The following is a 22,967-nucleotide window of genomic DNA, read 5'->3' as shown; positions in this document are numbered from 1 at the left end:
CTTCAGCACTCAATCTTCTTTATGGTCCAACTATCACATTCATACATGACTACTGGAAAAACCACTGCTTTGACTATATGGACCTTTGTTGGCAAAGTGATGTCTCTGCTTTTTAATATGCTAGGTCTGTCATAGCTTTCCTTCCAAGGAGCAAGTGTCTTTTAATTTCCAGGCTGCAGTCACTGACCAGTGATTTTGGAGTCCAAGAAAATAACATGTCACCGTTTCTACTTTTTCCCCTTCTGTTTGCTGTGAAATGATGAGACCACGTGTCATGATCTTAGTTTTTTTTAATGTTGAGTCTCAAGTCAGTTTTTTCACTCTCCTCTTTCATCCTCATCAAGAGGCTCTTTAATTCCTCTTCACTTTCTGCCATTAGAGTGATATCATCTGCATATGTGACATTGCTGATATTTCTCCCAGCAATCTTGATTCCAGCTTAATATATATCATATGTATACACACACACCCCCCGTATTTTTGTTATCCATTCACTTGTCAATGGACACTTAGGTTGTTTGCAGGTTGCCTTGGCTATTATAAAGAGTGCTGCAGTGGACACAGGAGGACAGATCTCTCTTCAAGATAGTGTTTTCACTTCCTTCAGATATATAACTGAAAGTGGATTGCTGGATCACATAGTAGCTCTATTTGTAGCTTGTTTGAGGCGACTTTCATTGGCCCTTGGCTCTGGAGGCGGGGGGAGTCTTCCAGGGTCAGCGGGGTTGGGGTGGACAGATTTTGCCAAATCAGGGCTTTTCTTTCAGCAGCTACTGTCTCCGTGCAGTCCTGTTTTCTACTGTCAGACTTTTCTCGATTAAAATGTGCGCAGTGGCCTGGAATCGACTCTGTCCCTCTGCTCAGAGGAGGGGCTCGTCCACCACCCAGAGCGCGTGGCCACTCCCGATGGCCAAGACTGGTGGGGAAGGAAAGGTCCCCGTTGAGAGCTTATCTAGGGCAGGTAAGAAAAAGGTGAGACGAGGTCAACGCAGGGATTCTGGGGGGAGATGATGACTGCTCTTGCTACGTGTCAAGCTCACTGGGAAGCAGGGCAGACGAACTGAGCTTGTGAAAGGTTAATCTGGGGAGCGCTCAGGGTGGCCCTGGGGGAAGGGGAGGAGTCAGAACCCGGTTTCCAAGGCAGAGGGAAGATGCCCTTCCCCCATGGAAGCTTGGTGGCTGGGACCCCTCTCAGTATTGCCCTGAGATGGGGTGATGGGCGGGCGGCTTGATGCCCCCACGTGGGTGTGGGTGGCCCTGGGAAAGGAGGGTGACCCTAGATGTGGGGAGCTATTCAGGGGAGGCAGATCCCAAGCCACCAGGAGCGGAGGTCTGCTTCCAGCAGCATTTCTGGAAGCTGTCAGTGTGCCCTTCAACCCTGAACGAGACCTGGGTGGATGTCCGTTGAGATATTTCTGGATGGGCTTTTCCTGAGTGACTTACTTTTCTGTGAGACAGTTGTATGTGCACGTGTGTGAGAATATCTGTGAGAAGGTGTGTGAGTGCACATGTGTGAGCACTTGTCTATGCAATCCTCGTTCAATGAGGATGCGTGAGAATGTGAGGTTGTCGTACATACCCGTGTTGAGCACGTGTGTATATAATTATGTCTGTATAGAAATTTGTGTGTGAGTGCATCTGTGTGACTATAATTGTGTATCTATAGGAGAGGGTATGTGACTTGAGTGTGTGGATGTATGCAATTGTGGGTCTGTAAGAGGGTGTGTTTCAGGGGGTGAATAGGTATGTTTGTGGGAGAATGTGTGCATGTGTGTGAGCGTAGATGAGTATACATGTGAGTGTGTACATGTGAAGGTGCGTGTGTGTGTGTGCATGAAACTACCTGTCCAGGACTAGCAAGGTGGCTGCACAGTCATTAGGAACCCAGGCTCCTTCCCTCTTGTTGCGTTGCCTCCTCACTGTTCAGCTCCCTTCCTATCCAAGGTGATTGCTTCAGATCTCAGCCTCCCACTAGGGAAAAGGGGTCCCAATCTCCTTTCCGTTACAGGCATGACTCTACAGCGACCCCTGCATTCCCTGTATCCACATGCCACAGGTCAGGATGTAGCCAGATGGCCACATGTTGCAACAAGGGGGCCTGGGAGATGATTTTTGGGTGAGGGGCTGGAAGAAAAGAGTCACAATGGCTCCTGGTGGACACTGGCTCTCCAGCTTCAGGTGACTTGGTGCTCTGCAGGGTGACACTGCTCAGCCATGGATGGGAACCGCCCAGAAGGCTCCAGAGACAGTAGAACACTCCTGTTCTTGTCTCTTGGCAGAGCAGGGTGTTTGGGTGGTTGTTGTTCAGTTGCTCAGTCACGTCCGACTCTTTGTGACCCCAAGGCTCCCCTTGCCAGGCTCCCCTTCACTGTTTCCCAGAGTTTGCTCAAACTCATGTCCATTGAGTCAATGATGCCATCCAAACATCTCATCCTCTGTAGCCCCCTTCTCCTCCTGCCCTCAATCTTTCCCAGCATCAGGATCTTTTCCAATGAGTTGGCTTTTCGCATCAGGTGGCCTAAGTACTGGAGCTTCAGCTTTAGCATAAGTCCTTTCAGTGAATATTGAGGGTTGGGCAATAAGTCTTTACTGACTGAATACACCGCTGTGTGCCTGGCCAGGAGCTGTTTTAGGCACTGGGATGCAACTGCGAGAGGAGGCGGAAGCAAACTGAGAATGCATGGAGCAGGGCATGTGATAAAAAGCAGTGAGTCAGGCCAACACCTGCCCAGCCTTTAGAACCCAGCTCCAGGGACCTCTCCCGACCTCCCTGCCTAGGCCAGCCGCACTAGCAAACCCTTCCCACCGACATACGTTGGGTCTCTGTCTGACTCCAGGTATCCCGTGGTCTTCCTGAACAGACCTCATCTGGTTCTGCGCATCTTCACGTCTTCAGCATCTAGCATGACGCCTGACGTAAGTGCTGTGGCTCCATATGAATCTCAGCAACAAGTTAAGGGGCGCAATGCATGAAGGGATGGGTGGGTGGAAAGAGAATGGCTGCCCTCCTGCTCTGGAAGCAGGAGTGGAGGCAGGGTGGCGTGGGAAGGCAGGGGCAGCCAGTGATGTCACAAGAGGTGACTGGGAGGAAGGTTCTGGAAGGCTGAATGGGATAGAAGCGCTGTTGGGAAGGGAAACTGCCTGCCTTCCTGCCTCTCATCACCACCACCATCCTGACGGTGACGAGGGCTGGGAAGGGGCAGCCCATGTTCAGGTTTCCAGGAGGAGCAACTTGTTTATCATCTCTGTGGAAGAAGAAAACACCCTGAGTGCCCAGATGACTCTGCAACCCATGCTTTGCTGTGATGGCCAGAACCATACCTGGTGAAAAGTGGAAGGTGCCAGTGCTGTGGGACAGGGGGGCGCATCAGGGTCCTCTGGGATTTGCTGTTGAACAATCATACTTGACTTTCAATGTATCAGCGTGTGTGTGCTCAGTCTCTGTCATATCCTACTCTGTGGCCCTGTGGACTGCAGCACTCCCGGCTCCTCTGCCCAGGCAAGAATACTGGACTGGGGTGCCCTTTCCTACTCAAGGGAACCTTCCTGACCCAGGGATTGAACTTGTATCTCCTACAACTCTTGCATTGGCAGGCGGATTCTTTACCACTAGCACCACTTGGGAAGCCCTCGATAAAGCAGTACGTCAATGTAATATTCAGGCATATTTCACTAGGAGTTGGATTCACCTAAAACACACATTTTGGTCTTGAGCTAGACTCTCGATGTCTTTTTCTACTGCATCTTCTAACTGGTTGCTGCTGGTGTACAAGAATGCTATTGGTTTTTAAATATTGATTTTCTATCATCACCTTAAAGAACTGTTTTTATTTTTTTCCCTTTTCTTAGAATAGATGTTTTATTTATTCACTTATTATTTTTAAAAAACTGGCTGTGCCAAGCAGCATACAGGATCTTAACTCCGCAACCAGGGATTGAACCTGCACCCCCTGCATCGGAAGTGCAGAGTCTTAATTGCCAGGGAAGTCCCAGAACTGCTTTTATTTCTAATAGCTTTTCAGTTGATTGAATATCTATAGAGGCAGTCAATCACATGCGATGGTGATGTTGCCTGTTTTCAATCTTGATTCCTCTCACTTCCTTTTCTTGTCTTATTGCATTGACTAGGGACCTCCATATCAATGCTGACTAGTAGAAGTGACAGCTGATGTCTTCATCTTTCTGACTTCATGGAAACTCTTCTGATGGTTCTGTTGCCACTGTTAAGTATGACATTCATAGTTCTAGTAGACAGCCTTTATCAAGTTATGCAAACCCTTCCATTTCTTATGGGCTAAGAGATTTTCATTTAAAAAGTGGATATTTCATCAAATTATATCTTGAGATGATATATTTTCACTCTTGTCCCTTAAATTCAATAAGAATTCTTAATTCATTGCTATTATGAACCCTACGTGGCTTTTTAAAATTGTGAAACACATTTTGCATATAAAATGATGCACAAAACATTTTAAGTACAGTTTAATAAACAGCAATACATGCCTGTGTACCCACTTCACTTTGTGAAATATAGTATTGCTAGTAACTTAGAAGTCTTCTGAGTCCTACCTTTTTCTCCTGTTCCTCCCTCACCTGAATGAGTAACACTTGTGAGTCGCCCGCAGAGCTTTTCCTTCTAGTTTTACCAGTTAAACAAGGACTAGCTAATGTTGCCTGCTTGTGAACTTTCTACAAATAAAATCATACTGCCATCTGCTTCTTTATCTGCATCAAGGCTGGGAGATGCACCCAGGGTTTTGTGTCTGTTTTTTCATCACTGCATAGGTATTCCATGAAGGCTGTATCCATTCTGTCGTTGATGAATTTTCAGGGTGTTTCCACTTTGCAGTTCTTAGGAACACAGCCGCTATGATCACTCTCGCCCATGTCTCCTGGGGCAGACATGCAAGAGTGTCACTTAGGAATATATGTGTGTGGTGTGCTCAGTTGCTTCAGTCATGTCCGACTCTTTGTGACCCTGTAAACTGTAGCCCACCAGTCTCCTTTGCCCATGGGATTCTCCAGAGAGGATTCTGGAGTGGGCTGCCATGCCCTCCTCTAGGGGATCTCCCTGACCTGGAGAGCAAACCCTTGACTCCTGTGTCTCCTGCATTGCAGGCAGATTCTTTACTCACTAAGCCATCTGGGAAGCTTAGATATATATATCTGGGAGTAAAAATGCCAGATCAGGGACATGCATGTGGTCACCTTGAACCATTAATGTCACAATGCTTTCCCAATGGGTCATGCCATCTTAAGCTCCCCTAGCAATGCAGGAGAGCTCCTATTCTTCTTCCTCTCCAGCATCTGATGCATTTTTGCACATCTACTGGGAGTAAAGTGATATCTCACTGTGGTCTTAATGTGCATTTCCCTTATTACCAAGGAACCTGAGCATCCTGTCCTGGGTTTATAACCCATTCAGTTCGGTGCACTCTCTGTTCAAGGCTTGCACCCATTTCCGATGGGGTTGTCTCTCTTAGTATTTATTTATTTATTTAGCTGTGCCAGGCGTTAGTTGCAACACGCAAGATCTTTAACCGCAGCATGTAGGATCTTTTAGTTTCAGTATATGCAATCTTTAATTTGTAGCATGCGAAATCTAACTGTGGCATGCAAAATTTTCAGTTGCGTGTTTGAACTCTTAATTGCAGCATGTGGGATCCAGTTCCCTGAGCCGGGATCGAATCCAGGACCCCTGCATTGGCAACCTGGAGCTTTAACCACTGGGCCACCAGGTTAAGTCCCCCAAATTCTCCATTTTAAAGTGAATACTTCAGTGGCATTCAGTACATCTACAGCAATGTAATTTCAAAATATTTTCAACAGCCCAAAAGGAAACCATGTGTATGTTAAGCAGCCATTCCCCAACCCCCTCCCTCAGCTTCAGGCAGCCACAAACCCACTCTCTGTCTGTGCAGATTTGCCTGTCTGGACGTTTCCTGGAAATGGACTCACACACTCTGTGCCTTTTGGTACCTGGCTTCTTTCTCTTAGCCTGATGCTTTCAAGGCGCATCCTTTTACTGTCTTAATTGATCTTTGTTCCCTGGCTGTTTCTACCAACTAGAATGTTGGTTTCAGGAGGGATTTCTGTCCATCTGGTTGCCCGCTGGCTGGAGCCCTGCCTGGCTCACAGTAGTAGATGCTCAGGAAACACCAGGGTAAGAGAGAGGCTGACTCCCGGGGTGGAGCCCCTCCTGCCCCCTTGCTGAGCTTGCAGGATGGGTTCCTGGTGTTGGTGAAGCCAGACGAGACCAGTTGCAGGCCCACTGACAGCCACAGGCGCCTGGGGACTGTGTGACTTGAGACCTCTCTCTCATCTTCCTGTTTTCAGGGCATCGGTGGTCAACTTTGGGCTAGACTGCTGGCATTTTTGCATCATGTCTGCCCAGGAGGTAATGACCTCTTAGACTAGAGACGTAGAACTTTTTTTTCTTGAGTCACATACATGGATCCATCTGCCTGCCCAGTCACCTTCCGTATTTGTTGTCCAGGATCTTGCTTTTTTTATTTAATTTTATGTCTTGGAGAACGTTCCATTTTGGGAACTGTGAATCAACATTTCTGGTGTTTTTTAATTGAGGTGAGAGTCGCATAACGTGAAATTAACCATTTTAAGATAAGCGGCTGGGTGGCGTCTAGCACATTCACAATCTTGAGCAACCTTTGTTTCTGTTTAGTTCCAAAACATTTCCATCGCTCCACAAGGAAACTCTGTGCTCATAAAAAGTCACTCCTCATTCCTTCCCCAGCCCCCTGGCAACCAAAACCCACTGTGTTTCTATGAACATTTTTATAAATGGACTCACACACTGTGTGTCCTTCTGCGTTTGGCTTCTCTCACTGAGCAGCATGTCCTCCAGGTCCATCCACGTTGTAGCGAGTGTCAGGGCTTCTATCCTTTTCATGGCCAAATAACATTCCACTCTATGAACCAAATGAAATTCATGAGCTCATTTAAGAAACAGTTTTCAAGATATGTATGTAACTATCTGCTGGGGCTGCTGTTAACAAAAACATTGTAGAATTGGGTGGCTTAATAGCAACTTCTTTTCCTTGTTGTGGCTGGGCTGGAAGTTCAAGATCAAGGTCTCAGCAGTGCTGGTGTCTGGTAAGGCCTCTCTTGCAATACGGCCTCCTCCTCACTGTGTCCTCACATGGTGGAGGAAGAGAGCTGGTTTTCTCTTCTCAGGAGGACAGCAATCCTATTGGATTAGGGCCCTACTCTTGTGACCTCATTTAACCTTGGTTATGTTTCTCAAGGAGCTTCCCTGGTGGCTCAGTGGTAAAGAATCCGCCTGCCAACGCAGGAGATGTGGGACTGATCCCTGGGTCGGGGAGATCCTTTGGAGGCGGGCATGGCAACCCACTCCAGTATTCTTGCCTGGAGAATACCCGTGGACAGAGGGGCCTGGTGGCCTACTGTCCATGGGGGTCACAAGAGTCAGACAAGACTCAGTGATGAGCAGGCACTCAACTTTCCTCAAGGCTCCATCTCTAAATGCAATTACTCAGGGGTTAGGGCCTCAACATACAAATTTCGGGGAAGACAATTCAGTCCATGAGAATAATTGTTCTTTATGAATCTTTATCATTTATTTGGCTGCACAAGGTCTCAGTTGCCGCATGCAGGATTTTTAGCTGTGGCATGTGAACTCTTTACTTGTGGTATGTGGAGTCTAGTTCCCTGACTGGGGATGAAACTCAGGCCCCCTGCATTGGGAATGCAGAGTCTTAGCCACTGGACCACCAGGGATGTCTGGAGAATAACTTTGAATTCTTGTTATGTAGATGTTTAGAAGAATGCTATTTGAAAGGATTAACACATTGAAAATCAAGGATGGTTAAGGAGTGGTGCTTGTCCCACATCACACGCAAAAGGATTCACGCAGTGGTGTCCAGTTCCTGAGCATGTAAGGACCCTGGGTAGCCCGGAATCCGCAGTGGCCTCTACCAATGGATTCATGATTGTGTGAACTTCAGTCTGATTACTGACAAAACATCCTCTAAAGGGGTTGCATTGATTTTTGCCCCAGTATAGGAGAGCCTTTGTTATCCCAAATTCTCCCTCACTAACATGAGTTCTTTTCCAGTCTTTTGGGTCTTACTTCATCTCTGTGAAAACTGCATCGTGTTTTCTACTGCATTTCTCTTTGGACTGAGATGGAGCATGTTTTTCTGGTTTTTGAGAAGTTAATTTGGTTGTGTCAGGTCTTAGTTGCTGCGTCGGACTCTTAGTTGCAATATGTGCAGTCTAGTTCCCTGACCAGAGATCAAACCCGGGCCCCCTGCACTGGGGGTGTAGAGTCTTACCCACCGGACCACCAGAGAATTCCCTGTTTTTCCTGTTTTTAAAAAGTCAGTTAAAACTGTTTTCAGAGAACTGTCTAGTCAAGATTTTGTCCCATTTTCTCATTGGGCTATTGGTCTTTTTCTTATTGATTCACTGGTATTCTTTACATATCAAGGAAATCAGGCTTTGATTGATTATATGTGTTGCCCCCCCCCCTTTTTTTTTCAATTTGTTGTTGGTCTTTTTATTCTGTTCATGGTATTCTTTGCTGTTTGAAAAACAAAACTTTTTATGTGCCAAAATTTACTGTTTTATCCTTTAAGGCCTTTGAGTTTTTGTGTTGTACTATCTTTAAGGAAATGAACCAGAACAGAACTCTCTTGGGAGAGTTGCTTCTCTTCAGGAAACTCTAAAATGTTCTCTCACCCATAGGATCACATAGAGATCTAGCCTCTACATTCTCATTGTTCAAAAGACTCTTCTGGAAACTCGAAGAACTGCACATACTCTGGACTTTACAATTGCTGGATGATCTGGCATGCAGACCTTGCTCCTCTCCTCTGAGGCCCAGGACAGGCATGACTAATCAATCCCAGGGTTCTAGGCAACGTGACTAAGTCAACACCGGAGCTGGCTTCAGACCTGCAGCTCCTTTACCAGGCCTGCTAAGTTCCTGGAGCTTCCAAGGTGGCGCTAGTGGTAAAGAACCCACCTGTCAATCAATACAGCAGATGTAAGAGACACAGGTGTGATCCCTGGGTGGGGAAGATCCCCTGGAGAAGGGCATGGCAGCCCACTCCAGTATTCTTGCCTGGAGAATCCCATGGGCAGAGGAGCCTGGCGGGCTGCAGTCCACGGGGTCTGCAGAGTTGGACACAACAGAAGCAACTCAGTAGCACATGCTAAGTTTCTTGCTCTGTGCCTTGCAGCACGGTGAAGAATGGTCTCTAGACCCAGAAGGCCTGAAACCCAGACGACTCAAGAAGAGAAGGCCGAGGACCTCAAAGTAGACATGAGCCAAGAACAAGGTATGTTGTGCAAGAGAGAGAAAGGTGCGCTGATTCACCACTGTTTATAAAGGAGCCTGGGCTGGACAGTTGGGCACAGCCACGGTGCGCCCCAGCTGCTGGCCTTGGCTGAGGTGCCCAACCCTGGAGGGCCAAGTCTCTACATGTGACGGGTAGCAGAGGGGGCAGACATAAGGGAGTGACAGCCGGGCCCCGTCGTTCGGAGCAGAGCTCTGTGAGCCGAGTGACAGTGGGCAAGCCACCTGCTCTTTTGAAGTCTCGGTTGCACCCCTTGTACTGGGGTGGGGCATTAATAATAGAAGCTCCCTATGGCTTCTCTGGTGGCACAGTGGTAAAGAACCCGCCTGCCAATGCAGGAGACGAAAGAGACTCGGGTTCGATCCCTGGGTCAGGAGGATCCCCTGGAGGAAGGCGTGGCAACCCACTCCAGTATTCTTGCCTGGAGAATCCCATGGTCAGAGGAGCCTGGCAGGCTATGGTCCATGGGATCACAAAGAGCTGGACATGACTAAGTGACTAAGCATGTTAGGGTGGTGTGCCTGTGTAGGTAAAGCATATATACACACATATATATTTAATATTATACACATTATGCCACATTATACATTACATATTACATATAGTGCAGATGTAATTGTGTGTGTGTATATATGTGTGTGGCAGATGTAATAATAATATATATATATATATATATATATATAATATATACTGTTGTCACTAAATTGTGTCTGAATTTTTTGTGACCCCCTGCAAGGCTCCTCCATCCACGGGATTTCCCAGGCAAGAATACTGGAGTGGGTTGCCATTTCCTTCTCCAGGGGATCTTTGTGACCTATGGATCAAACCTGAGTCTTCTGCATTGGCAGGCAGGTTCTTTACCCCTGAGCCACCAGGAAGTCCAATAATATATATGATAAGAATATAATTATATATATATAGTACATATATATATACTTACTATATAAGAATATAGTTATATATATATAATAGTACAGATGTAGTTATATATATGTATATATAGTATACATGTAATTACACTTATGGTACAGATGTCATAATATATGTAATGCAGATATGTGTGTATACATATATTTCTAGTTAATGATTCAAATGCTAATGGCTGATTCACATCAAACGATTCAAATGTTTCTAAAAGGAATAAAATAATGCCATTTACCACCTATGAATGGCCATAGATATTATCATACTAAGTCAGAAAGAGAATGACAAATACCATATGATATCACTTACATGTGGGATCTCAAATAAGACACAAATGAACTTATCTATGAAGCAAACAGACTCACAGACAGAGAGAATAAACTTGTGGTTGCCAAGGAGGTGGGGGGGATGGACTGGGAGTTTGGGATTAGCAGATGCAAATAATTATACAGAGGATGGATAAACAAGGTCCTACTGTAGAGCACAGGGAACGCTATTCAATATTCCTTGACAAGCCATAATGGAAAAGAATATATGTGTGCATGACTGAGTCACTTTTGCTGTACAGTATAAATTATCACATTGTAAATCAACTATACTTCAATAAAATTTTTTAAAAATGATTCAAATGTTGAAGAGTGAAATGGATGCAGCTTTCTTTGAAATGTGTCAAAAAGGAAGATGGCGTGATGGATGGATAAATAGAGGGGTGGCTGGATGTGCTAACAGCTGTAGGATTTGGTGGTGAGTAACAGGGCGCTTGCTATACAAACCCAACTTTTGTATGCTTGAAAATTTTCATAATAGACTGTTGGGGGAGGGTAAGGAAGAAATAAATAGGAACAGGGAAGCTTGTGTAGACCAGCACTGACCATGTGACTTCCCTCGAAGCGTGGGATTCATTCAGTATCAAAAAAAGAGCCCCCTCCGGCCTCCTGAGTATGAAGTGAATATAAAATATATGCCATCCAACCCTGGTGGTTATTTGCAGTTACTCCTAGGCTGTGGACCATTCACCGAGATGGAGAAGTCCTTATGAGGCTATCGAAACATGGGCCAGGCCACGAGAGCCCCTTGACCATCCCTGAATTTTTTCGGGAGTCAGTCAACCGATTTGGGTCTTATCCAGCCCTAGCATCAAAGAAGAATGGAAGGTGGGAAGTCCTGAACTACAACCAGTACTATGAGGCTTGTCGGAAGACTGCGAGAGCCATGCTCAAGGTAAATGCGTTGTTCACTCACTCCTTTGTTCGTCATGTATTAAATCACTCCTTCTGTGTGTAAATACACATGGGACAAAATGCACAAGGCACCCCAAAAAAGAAGGTTAACTGGTGAAAATTTTCTTTCAAATCTTTGTCCCCTCTCTATGGAGTGATTGAGTTGGATGTATCTGGTTCAAGATCTCTCATGAGATTGTAGTCAAGCTATCAGCTGGGGGATAGTTCTTGACTCAGGTATATGGGCACACACATCATTGGAAGGCCTGACTGAGGCAGGACAGTCCACTTCTAAGCGTGGCTAGCTCTTGGCAGGAAGCCTCAGATGCTTCCTCTATGGACGGTCCCTGGAGGAGTCAGAGCCACAAAGACAGGAAGGATAATAGATGGTGGGGGCCAGGGGCTGGGGAGTCAGTGTTTCATGGGGATAGAGCTTCAGTTTGGGAAGATGAGAAAGTTCTAGAGATGGATGGTAGGGACGGTTGCATACCAGTGTGAAAGTACTTTTTTGGGTCACACTGTGAGGCTTGCAAGATCTTAGTTCCCACAGCAGGGATGAACTTGGGCCCTCAGCACTGAAAGCATGAAGTCCTAACCACTGGACCACTAGGGAATTCCCCTGGATTTGGGGGTTTTTTAGGGTAAAGGAGCTTAATACCAATGAGCTGTGCACCTAAAGTTGGTTAGAATGATTAAAAACTAAAATCCATAAAAATTAGAATAAAAAAGGGGGTATTAAGTAGAGCAAGGCAAACCAGCCTCCCAAGAGTCACAAAAACACATCACACTCTGGATTTCCATCTCAATGTGGGCTCTCCCCCGACGTGGCTTCTGGGGGCTCTGGGGTCCGCCTTCTCCCAGTGAGTGGTCCCACCTGGAAGCAAACCTCGCCTGTATCTCCGTTTTCTGCTTGTCCGTCTGTTTCTGCCTTCCCAGCTGGGCCTGGAGCCTTTCCACTCAGTTGGCATCCTTGGGTTTAACTCCATCGAGTGGATACTTGCAGCTCTTGGTGCCATCTTCGCGGGGTAAGATCCTGGGCCCTGGACCCTGTGAATGCTGGGGTGGGGTGGGGGGCTGCTGCTCCGGGGGCCTGGCGCCCACAAGGTTTCCACTGAGATATGAGCAAAGAGCCCTAGGCCAGCCAGTGAGATAGACACACACACACACACAGAGTCATGTGAAATACACTGAAGGACTTGTACAGCTCAGGAATAAAAACACAGATTTTAAATGAGCAGGAAACTTGAAGGTAAACATCACTAAGGGAAGCAGCCAATAAGCACTTGGAAAGCTCCTTGAAGTCATCCGGCAGCAGGGAGATACAAACCCACCACATAATGGTTGAAAGCAAAAAGGAAAGGTTGTGAGTGAAGGAAACAGGTGGCTGGGGGAGGGGTGGGGGTTCCAAACCCCACCTCCTATTTACTATGGGACCCTGAACAAGCGACTTCCCTCCCTTGAGCCTCAGTTTCCTCATCTGTAAAATGGGTACTGTGAGGGCTCCATGTCATAGCAACATCACAGGAGTCCATACTCCCATCATCGCTGTCATTCCTGTCCTTTCCATCATTGTCCAGTTGTGGAGGGAGGGAAGCTGGTGGCAGGACTTCAGACTCAGAACCTGCCGGCAGGCCCTACCCGCAGACCCTTTCCTCCCCTTCCAGGATGTTCTTGACTCAGGTATATGGGCACACACATGCATGTGTTTTCTTTCCCCAGGGGCTTCTGTGTTGGTATTTACGCCACCAACTTCGCGGACGCCTGTGAATATGTCATTACTCATGCCAAAGTGAACATCCTGCTGGTGGAAAATAACGCACAGTTGCAGAAAATCCTTTCGGTAACAACTGCCCCCACCCCCCCAACCCCCGCCCCCCTCCACCCCGCCACCACCCATCACCAAGGAAGAATGGATGTGTGCAGAGTGGACGAGTTTAACTTCCAAAGCATATTCTTTTCCTACTTGGCCTCCATTTTTTTTGATGTGGACCATTTTTAAAGTCTTTATTGAATTTGTTACAATACTGCTTGTGTTTTATGTTTTGGTTCTTTTTGGCTGAGGGAAGTGTGTGGAATCTTAGCTCCCCGACCAGGGATCAAACCTGCACCCCCTGCATTGGAAGGTGAAGTCTTAACCCCTGGATCATCAGAGAAGTCCCCTGGGCCTCCAGTTTTTAAAATGCACTGCGTGTTATTTTATATACAGTCCACTGTTTATCAGTTTTCTCTTAGAAACATTATCTTGAGCCTTGCCACACTTTCAATTTTCATCTCTTACGATCATCCTCTTTTCTGAAATGCTTTTGTGTTTCTCTTCTGTCTCCTCCCCAAGTCTGACTGCTTCACTGTTTTGCTACTTTCTGGTGGATGTCTGGCTCTCCCCCCAGGGCTTGTATGTTTGCTTTGGGTTCTTCCGTTCAAGCTGCGTTGAGCTTGTTACATCTTACATTTTATATTAGAAGTTTGGGGGGCAATTTTCCTCTGCTTTGCTGTGACTTAAAAAAATTTTTCTTTTGGGTTGTGCTGGGTCTTGGTTGCTGCTCATGGGCTTTCTCGAGTCGTGGTGAATGGGGGCTACTCTTTGTTGCAGTGAGAGGGCTTCTCATCGTGGCGGCTTCTCTTGTTGTGGAGCACGGGCTTTAGGGCATACGGGCTTCAGTAGCTGTGAAGGCTTAGTTGCTCTGCAGCGAGTGGAATCTTCCTCGACCAGGGATTGAACCCATGTTCCCTGCACTGGCAGGCAGATTCTTATCCACTGTACGACCAGGGAAATCCTACGATGACTTTTTGTACTCAGTGAAATCTGACTCCTCTCTTACTCCTTTTTTTTTCTCCTTGCATTATCTTTGTATGGATGCTGGAGAAACGTTTCCCATGATTTGTGTTTGAATGAGTGCAGTTGTCCGAACCAGCTTTTGACAGAAGTATTCTGAAAGGAGAGAAGTCCTTCGGAAGAGTGAACCTCCATGGCCAGAGTCATTACTCAGCCCAAGAGCCACTGTGATTATTTCTTTCTTCCCTTCTTTCCTTCTGTATTTTTTTTTTTTTTGGCCACACCATGCAGCATGTGGGATCTTATTCCCCAACCAGGGGTCAAACACAGGTCCTATGCACTGGAAGTATGGAGTCTTAACTGGACCACCAAGGAAGCCCTCTGTTTCTTTAATACCCTACTCCATTTCTCCTGTGTTACACGTTTCATATTTCTGAAGTTGAGATTCAAGTCTTGCCATCAGTGTCATAGACAGTATCCTCTGAACATCAAGGGTGTTTGTTCACATATTAACTTCACTGAAACTAGGGTAGATTCACCAGACTCAATGAAATACAGCTTGACTCAGTGAAAGTGGACATTTTGTGCCACCAGGCCTCCTTCAACGCAAAACCTAACTCCTGAGCTGGTTCAGGAAGCACAGACTTCTACTTTCTGGTTGTCTTTCTGTTTTCTTTTTTTTTTTTTGGCTGCACCATGTGGTATGCGGGATCTTAGTTCCCTGATCAGGCATTGAACCTGTGGCCCCTGCAGTGGAAGCGTGGAGTCTTAACCACTGGACTGCCAGGCAAGTCCCCAGACTTCTACTTTCTGAAATTGCTTTCTGAAGCCATGCTTCTTTGGTCCCTGGTACTCAATTCATGCCGTCTGTCCTGTTCATAGCAGAATGCACTGCTTGCAAGGTGACTGGTGATGAGTGAGGGTAGGGCCCTTTTCCTCCTTGCTGTGAATACAGGCTTCTGATTTGGGTTTCCCACTGTTAGAAAATGCTTCGTGTTCCATTCTTCCCCTGCAGCCACCTTGCTGCTATGACTTCCAGTCCTTGGTCTGGTATCTTCAACCTCATAGGCATAAAACAATATCTGAATTATTTCCGTCTCCGAGTTTCACTTCCCAGGTGGCTCAGTGGTAAAGAACCTGTCTGCCAATGCCCCAAATGAGGAGACATGAGTTCAATCCCTGGGACGGGAAGATCCCCTGGAGAAGGAAATAGCGACCTACTCCAGGATTCTTGCCTAGAGAATCCCATGGACAGAGGAGCCTGGCGGGCTACAGTCCATGGGTTGGGGAAGATCCGGATATGACTGAGCATGCACACAGAGACTGAGTCTGACCAAAGAGACAGTTTGGGGAAGATTTGTTGTTCTGGTTGCTCTGAGTGAAAGACTCAAAGCCAGGCTCCTCCCAAACGGCATGTTCAGGTCCACTTGGAAATCTTTCTTCCTTGGTGAAGTTCACAGCCTGTAACCCTCCAGGGCTTCCTTCTTCCTTCAGAATAAACAGCAGACTCCTCGCCATCACTTCCCCAGGGCATGGCCTCCTGGCCCTCACGCCCTTTCCTGCCTCCTCCCCTGGACTCCTCCCTTGCACCCTCACTCCGGATCACCCTGGACTTTTTACATCCCTCACACATGCCAGCCACTGCCTGCTTCAGGTTTTTTGGATGTCTGCTCCTTCTCTCTCTGGAAAACTCTTGTCCAGATGTGAAAAGCACTGCTGTCATCTTTTCTCTCCGGGCCATGGCAGAGACTTGGCTATAATCAGCATTCTTGATGCTGGAAGTGACATCTGCTTTGCATTGGCTAGGAATGCGCCACAGACACAAACATCCTCCCCGTGCACGAACGACAAGATTCTTGCAGGACAAGAATCCCCTGAACCTTACAGTTCGAGGTTTAGGTAGAGCGTTCTGAACCTGCCCAGGTTCCGGCCACCTTCATGGAGAATTTCTGTGGCCTGATGCCAACTAGAAGTTTGGCTGGATCTTGGCTGTGTAGCTCAAGGTGCCAAGAGAGGAAGAGCCAAGAGGGTTGGCCTTTGACTCACCAACTGAGAGGCACAACTCGGTGCAGCAGAACTCAGGATGCTGTTGCCCTCAGCCCTCTTCAGTGGTTGGGGTCTACCGATACCAACCACAAAGAACTTAGCAGTCCTAAGACCAGGTTGCTTAGTATCAGTCAAGGCACAGAGCCAAGTTTTACTGTGAGGGCAGGGGAGGGAAAGAGGTAGGGGTCCCTATGGGAGAGAGCTTAGGACACATGCTCCTGGGCCGGGTTATCCTGAGGTCTATGCATAAATTTGACTGTGTGGATCACAACAAACTGTGGAAAATTCTTAAAGTGATGGGAATACCAGACCACCTTACCTGCCTCCTGAGAAACCTGTATGCAGGTCAAGAAGCAACAGTTAGAACCAGACATGGAACAATGGACTGGTTCAAAATTGGGAAAGGAGTACATCAAGGCTGTATATTATCACCTTGCTTACTTAACTTATATGCCAAGTACATCATGCGAAATGCCAGGCTGGATGAAGCTCAAGCTAGAATCAAGACTGCTGGGGAAAATATCAATAGCCTCAGATATGCAGATGACACCACTCTAATGACAAAATGAATAGGAACTAAAAAGCCTCTTAATGAAAGTCAAAGAGAGTGAAAAAGCTGGCTTAAAACTCAATGTTCAAAAAACAAAAATCATGACATCCAGTCCCATCATTTCATGACAAATAGATGTGGAAAGAATGGAAAGAGTGACAGACTTTATTTTCTTGGGCTCCAAAATCACTGGGATGGTGATGGCAGCTATGAAATTAAAAGATGCTTGCTCCTTGGAAGAAAAGCTATGACAAACCTAGACAGCTTATTAAAAAAGCAGAGACATCACACTGCTGACAAAGGTCTGTATAGTCAAAGCTATGGTTTTTCCAGTAGTCATGTATGGATGTTGGGAGTTGGACCATAAAGAAGGCTGAGGACCAAAGAATTGATGCTTTCAAATTTGTGTTGCCTAAGAAGACTCTTGGGAGTCCCTTGGACTGTAAGGAGATCAAACCAGTTAAGCCTAAAGGAAATCAACCCTGAATATTCATTGAAAGGACTGCTGCTGAGGCTGAAACTCCAATCCTTTGGCCACTTGATGCAAAGAGCAGACTCACTGGAAAGGCCCTGATTCTGGGAAAGATTGAGGGCAAGAGGAGAAGGGGGCTACAGAGGATGAGACGGTTGGATGGCATCATCGACTCAATGGATATGAGTTTGAACAAACTTAGGGAGATAGTGAAGGACAGGGAAGCCTGGCGAGCTACAGTCCATGAGGTCGTCAAGAGTCCTACACGACTGAGCGACCGAACAATAACAAATGCACAACTTTCTTTCAGATTCCGATGAACAAGATGGAGACCCTAAAAGCGATCGTTCAGTACAAGCCGCCCGTGGACGACAGCAAATGTGAAAACCTGTACTCTGTAAGTGTCAACAAAGGAGAGGACCGGGCCTTAAAGGGAAGGAGAGCACTGGCAAAGGAAGTGGGTGGTGAGCAAGGGGGAGGGCGGACCCATACAAAGGAAATGGGTGAGGACTCAAGGGAACCGGGTCGTGAGCAACAGAAGTGGGTAGCAGTAGCGGTAATTTAGTCGCTAAGTCGCATCCGACTCCTTGCGACCCTACAGACTGTAGCCTGCCAGGTTCCTCTGTCCATGGGATTTTCCAGGCAAGAATACTGGGATGGGTTGCCATTTCCTTCTGCAGGGAATCTTCCCAACCCAGGAATCGAACCTGTGTCTCCGGCATTGCAGGCAGATTCTTTAGGGACTGAGTTAGGAGGGAAGCCCACAGACGTGGGTGGAGACTCACCCACCCACTGAGTGGTAGGCAAGGGAGAAGGCGAGGCCTCACAAGAGAAGGGGATGAGGCTTTTGAGAGAATTTTTTTGTACCACGAAGGGTCTGATTTCCTGTAAGGTGTCTGTTCTGGTAATTTATTTCTGTGTAACACATCACCCCCGAAATTGGTGGCATGAGACAGTGCCGATCATTTTATTATTAGTTGTTGTTGGTTTTTTTTCAGAGTATTAGCATAACAGGATTTCCTTGGTGGCACGGTGGTAAAGAATCTGCCTGCCAATGCAGGAAATGTGGGTTTGATCCCTGGGCGGAGAAGATCCCCTAGAGTAGGAAACAGCAACCCACTGCCGTGTTCTTGCCTGGAAAAACCCCATGGACAGAGGATACTGGTGGGCTAAAGTCCATTGAGTCGCAGAGTGGGACAGACTGAGTGCCCGCATGCCTATACACAGCGTAACTGAAAAAATACGGCAGCACTGAAAATAAGATATGTTGGAACTCACAACATGAAGTTTAAATATTTAATTTATATTCAAGTCAGAATTTATTATAAATTTACCTTTCTGGCTCTCACAGATGCAAAGTCATCAGTATCTTTATTAAAACCATTAGCCATTTTTAATGTATGAAAATACGCATACAAGGGGCACGCATTTCTGCTATGGCTTGACCAACAGCCCTGTTGGAGCCTGCCTTTTTTTTTCTTTTCAAATTTTGATGTTTCATCCATCAGAGATTCGCTTTTTTTGATATTGACTTAAAATATTGCATTGAAATATTATTTATCTTGATTACAAGCTTTTTTTTTGGGGGGGGGTGCGGAAATTCCCTAAAAAAAATTGCACTCAAAGAGAAGCCCGTGGTCTGCAGTCTGGTCCTGGCTCTGCACTTGGGACTCCTCCGGCACCCTTCTTCCTCTTTTTCTGCTTCTGCGATGTCTTCAGGACCTGTGGGCTTGTTTGGTAGCTCAGATCTCCACAGAGAATGTTTTTTTGTTTGTTTTGTTGTTGTTTTCGCCATGCTGGAAAGGATGGCGGGGATCTTTGTTCCCTGACCAGGGATGGAACCTATGCCCCCTGCAGTAGAAGGAAGCTCAGAGTCTTTAACCACTGGAGCACCGGGAAAGTCTCCAGAGAGAATGTTTTGAGGAGAGAAATATCCAGGCAGAAGCCATCCTGCCTTGAATGACCTATTCTTGGGAGTAGCACGTGGAGGCCAAGCTGCAGACCAGACTCCACCTCTTACTGAGGGAGGGACAGGGCCCCTGAAGACTGTGTGACATATATATGTCACATTCTTTTTTTTTTTTTTTGCAAATTCACTCTGTCTCAGGGTCTTCTAGAGTCAGAAAATGCTTGAGTGCAAGCAACAGAGACCCACTTAAGCCAAAGGAGAGGGTTTGGGTCTTGTTTCTAAGGATACAACAAGTTAACTCACAGAAGTCAGGGCAGGAGGTCTGTGAGGGACCAGCCCAGGCTCCTGTTGTTAATGTTCCTGAGATCAGGCCATCAAACCCATGATCCAAATCAGAAGTCCTAACATGTCATGGAATTTATTTCGTTTTCCCTCCACTCATGTGGGAAGAAAGATGCCAGTGATCCTTTCTGGCCGAAACACTTGCCAGCTCGCACGCCTTTCACAAAACCTTAGAATATTAAGACCAGGATGATAACTAAGTAAGTAAGACAACTGGTCAGAATCACAGACCTTTCAGAGGTTAAAAGTGACCATCACAGCACCAAGATCTTAAGTCTGGATAAGTTAAACCCTTTTGTTAGAAACAATATTAACAGCAGGGTTTCTCAGCCTCATTGGATATTCGAGGTGGATAATTTTTTTCTTTTGAACTTGCTCTTTTGTATTAGGATATAGCCTATTAATAATACCGGGATAGTTTCAGGTAAACAGGGAAGGGACTCAGCCATACATAAACATGTATCCATTCTCCGCAAAACTCCCCTCCCATCCAGCTGCCACATAACACTGAGCAGAGTTCAGGGTGGATAATTCTTCATTGTGGGGCTGTCCTGTGCATTTTTAGGTGTTAAGCAGCAACCCTGGCCTCCCTCCACCTACTACATTCTAGTTGAAACAATCACAGATATCCTCAGACATTGCCTAGGTCCTCTGGACAGCGTAGGGGGGCATGAGCAAAACTGCCCCTGGTTGAGGACAATGATTTATAGGCAACAGTTTTGAGACAGATTAGGTATCTACTTCTCTGCCAGGGCGAGTAGAACCTCCCATTTTTAGATTCAGTTAAGGAATACATTCATTAGAACTGAGAGAAAAAGGAAATGCCTGGGAAATTAGAAGGTGAAATTTGAGGGCAGAGGGATGACAGAAGAAGACCATTAACTGGACAGGTGGTGATGCCTGGAGTTGGAGTCGGGACCAATTCCAGATTTCCAGTAGAGGACTGGATTGGACCAGGTTGGGTCCAGTGTCTATGTGATCCCTTCATCTGTGGCCACGTGAGGATGAGGTCCTGCACCTGCCATTAGGGGAGCATCCTTTTGAGGTGGGGGGGGGGGTGCTTGGGGCATTTCTCAGAGAAAGGACAGGGTCCCTGCAAAGGTCTGTGTGCGCTGCTCCTCTCCCCATCACTCTACCCTGCTAGAGATGCTCTGGTGAAAGGTCCTTCCCTTTTGGATGGGGCCAGCATTGCCCTGTCAGGTTGCAGGCAATGCTGGCCATTTCTGGAGGACATGGAGAGCCCTCTATTTTGCAGACAGGACACTGTCCTCCTCCAGAGCCTCACTGGAGGATCAGAGACAGCATTTTTGCAGCTCTCATGTGAAATTCAGTTCATACAGCCTTACAGTTCTTTATGAGGCATCAAATTCTAAGGTAATTAACAGCACAGGCTCTGGACTCTTGGGTTAAAATGCTAGCTCCTCTGTTTACTTAGTGTGTGACCCTGGGCAGGTAACTTACCACCTCTGAGCCTCAGCTTCTTCATCTGCCAGAAGGAGATGATGTATGTCTTATCACTATGGATATCTTTGGTTGCAGGTGATAATAGCATAACCCCAAATGGCTTAAGCTTCAAAGAGCATTTGTTGGCTCATGTAACTACAACCCATACACAGCTGGAACCAGGAGCTCAAATAACATGCCCAAGGCTCCATTTGGTGGCAAAGTGGTAAAGAACCTGCCTGCCAGTGCAGGAGACATAAGAGACGTGGGTTCAATCCCTGGGTCAGGAAGAGCCCCTGGAGAAGGAAATGGCAACCCACTCCAGTATTCATGGCTGGAGAATCCCCATGGACAGAGGAGACTGGTGGGCTATAGTCCATTGGTTGCAAAGAGTCAGACACAACTGAAATGACTTAGCAGGCTCCATTATGCTCTCCACTAACCTTGCTTCCCTCTAGTCCTGAGACAGCCCAGCAGCTCCTCAGGTTACCTCATGTTCAGATGACTCATTCCTGTCCCAGCACTTCCAGCCAAAGCCCTGACCTTCACTGTGATTGGACCATCTGAGGTCACATGTCTAGAACCAGTCCAATCACTGTGGCCCAGGCAGATGGGACCTTCTAGCTTAAGCCAATCAGGATGCCCTTCAGTTGCATCAATCTGGTCACTAAGTTTGAGGTGTGAGTGGAATCTGGAAAGGCAGAGAACAAATGATCCTGAACTCTGCTGTTCTAAGCATTTTACACATAGTGACCAATTTACTGCTTCGAACAACCCAAAGAGTTGGGCCTTGATATCATCCCCATTTTACCTATGAGGAAACTGAGGCCAAGGTGCTTGAGTAGCCTGTCCAGGAAGTGGAGGAGAAGCAGGTGTCTCAGGGCCTCTGTATGAAGTACCTTTCCTCCTGCTGGGAATCATCCTTCCAGGGCAGCTGGTGAGGCAAGACCTGACTGGGGAAGGGGAACATCTGGTGTGCCGGGGGCCCCCTCACACCCTTGAGCCACCACCCTCTGCTGGTCTTTTCTTTCCGTAGTGGGATGACTTCCTAGAACTTGGCAGTAGCATTCCCGATGCCCAACTGGACCAGATCATAAAAAGCCAGAAGGCCAATCAGTGTGCCGTGATCATCTACACTTCGGGGACCACGGGCCAACCCAAGGGGGTGATGCTCAGCCATGACAATGTAAGTGCTGTCTCTGCTGACGGGGTTGGACTCTGCAGCCTCCAGGGTCTCATTGCCCTGGGGCAGAGGCCTTCAGACTGTTTTTGTTCTTGACCCACAGGAGCACAGTGGTGTTTAGGAGCACAGTGGCATGGGGGACCTTGATCTGTGGGGCAGAGACTTAAGCCAACACTTCCAAGGTCAGGGCAGCATAGTGCAGGGGTTGAGATCAGGGACTCTGCAGGAGACCTGGCTCTATGATCCTGGGCAACACATCCAAGATCTCTAAGCCTTGGTTTCCTCATCTGTAAAATGGGTGTGATGTAATAGTCCCTGCCTCCTGGGTTGTTTGAGCTCAGAACCATGCTTGATAAAATAAGTATGTAAAAGGGCAGTGTAAACACTGAGTTTCAGGGGATAAAGCAGGAACTGATGTTTTAGTTACCTGAGGAAGGCTCTGTGCTTGGGGAAAATGCATGCATGTCTGAGTGGAGTCCAAAGCTGATGGTAATTTAGGTCACTGGTAGGAAAGAATAGGGGAATCCACGCTAAAAGATCCTATTTATATAAAACCCTAGAAAGGGACTTCCCTGGCAGTCCAGTGGTTAAGAGTCCACCTGCCAATGCAGGGGACACAGATTCAGTACCTGGTCTGGGAAGATACCACATGCAGAAGGGCAACTAAGCCTGAGTACAGCAACTACTGAGCCGACATGCTGTCGAGCCCATGAGAGAAGCCAACAAGAGAAGCCACGGCAATGAGACATCCACGCACCACAGTG

The 22,967-nt window shown here is 46.9% G+C and overlaps 1 protein-coding gene across 9 annotated transcripts in view; it reads left to right on the top strand.

Moving 5' to 3' along the window:
* The first annotated feature begins 3,091 nt into the window (after window positions 1-3,091).
* ACSBG2 (acyl-CoA synthetase bubblegum family member 2) overlaps window positions 3,092-22,967 on the top strand; it is a 49,427-nt gene continuing 29,551 nt past the window's right edge. For 4 of the 9 annotated variants that reach the window (XM_070792996.1, XM_070792997.1, XM_070792992.1 and 1 more), the window contains exons 1-7: window positions 3,093-3,338; window positions 9,225-9,323; window positions 11,257-11,486; window positions 12,422-12,510; window positions 13,205-13,325; window positions 17,637-17,723; window positions 22,057-22,206. In XM_070792996.1, coding sequence (XP_070649097.1) covers window positions 9,236-9,323; window positions 11,257-11,486; window positions 12,422-12,510; window positions 13,205-13,325; window positions 17,637-17,723; window positions 22,057-22,206 — 765 coding nt within the window. In that variant the 5' untranslated portion in view covers window positions 3,093-3,338; window positions 9,225-9,235. Of the gene's footprint in view, window positions 3,339-9,224; window positions 9,324-11,256; window positions 11,487-12,421; window positions 12,511-13,204; window positions 13,326-17,636; window positions 17,724-22,056; window positions 22,207-22,967 lie in introns of all 9 variants that reach the window. The other 5 variants (XM_070792995.1, XM_070792990.1, XM_070792991.1 and 2 more) reach the window with 2 other exon arrangements.

The sequence above is a fragment of the Bos indicus genome, chromosome 7, assembly GCF_029378745.1.
Source record: "Bos indicus isolate NIAB-ARS_2022 breed Sahiwal x Tharparkar chromosome 7, NIAB-ARS_B.indTharparkar_mat_pri_1.0, whole genome shotgun sequence".
Taxonomy (NCBI): Eukaryota; Metazoa; Chordata; class Mammalia; order Artiodactyla; family Bovidae; genus Bos; species Bos indicus.
The sequence above is the reverse complement of the archived record's forward strand: the minus strand, read 5'-3'. Positions and strand labels throughout refer to the sequence as shown.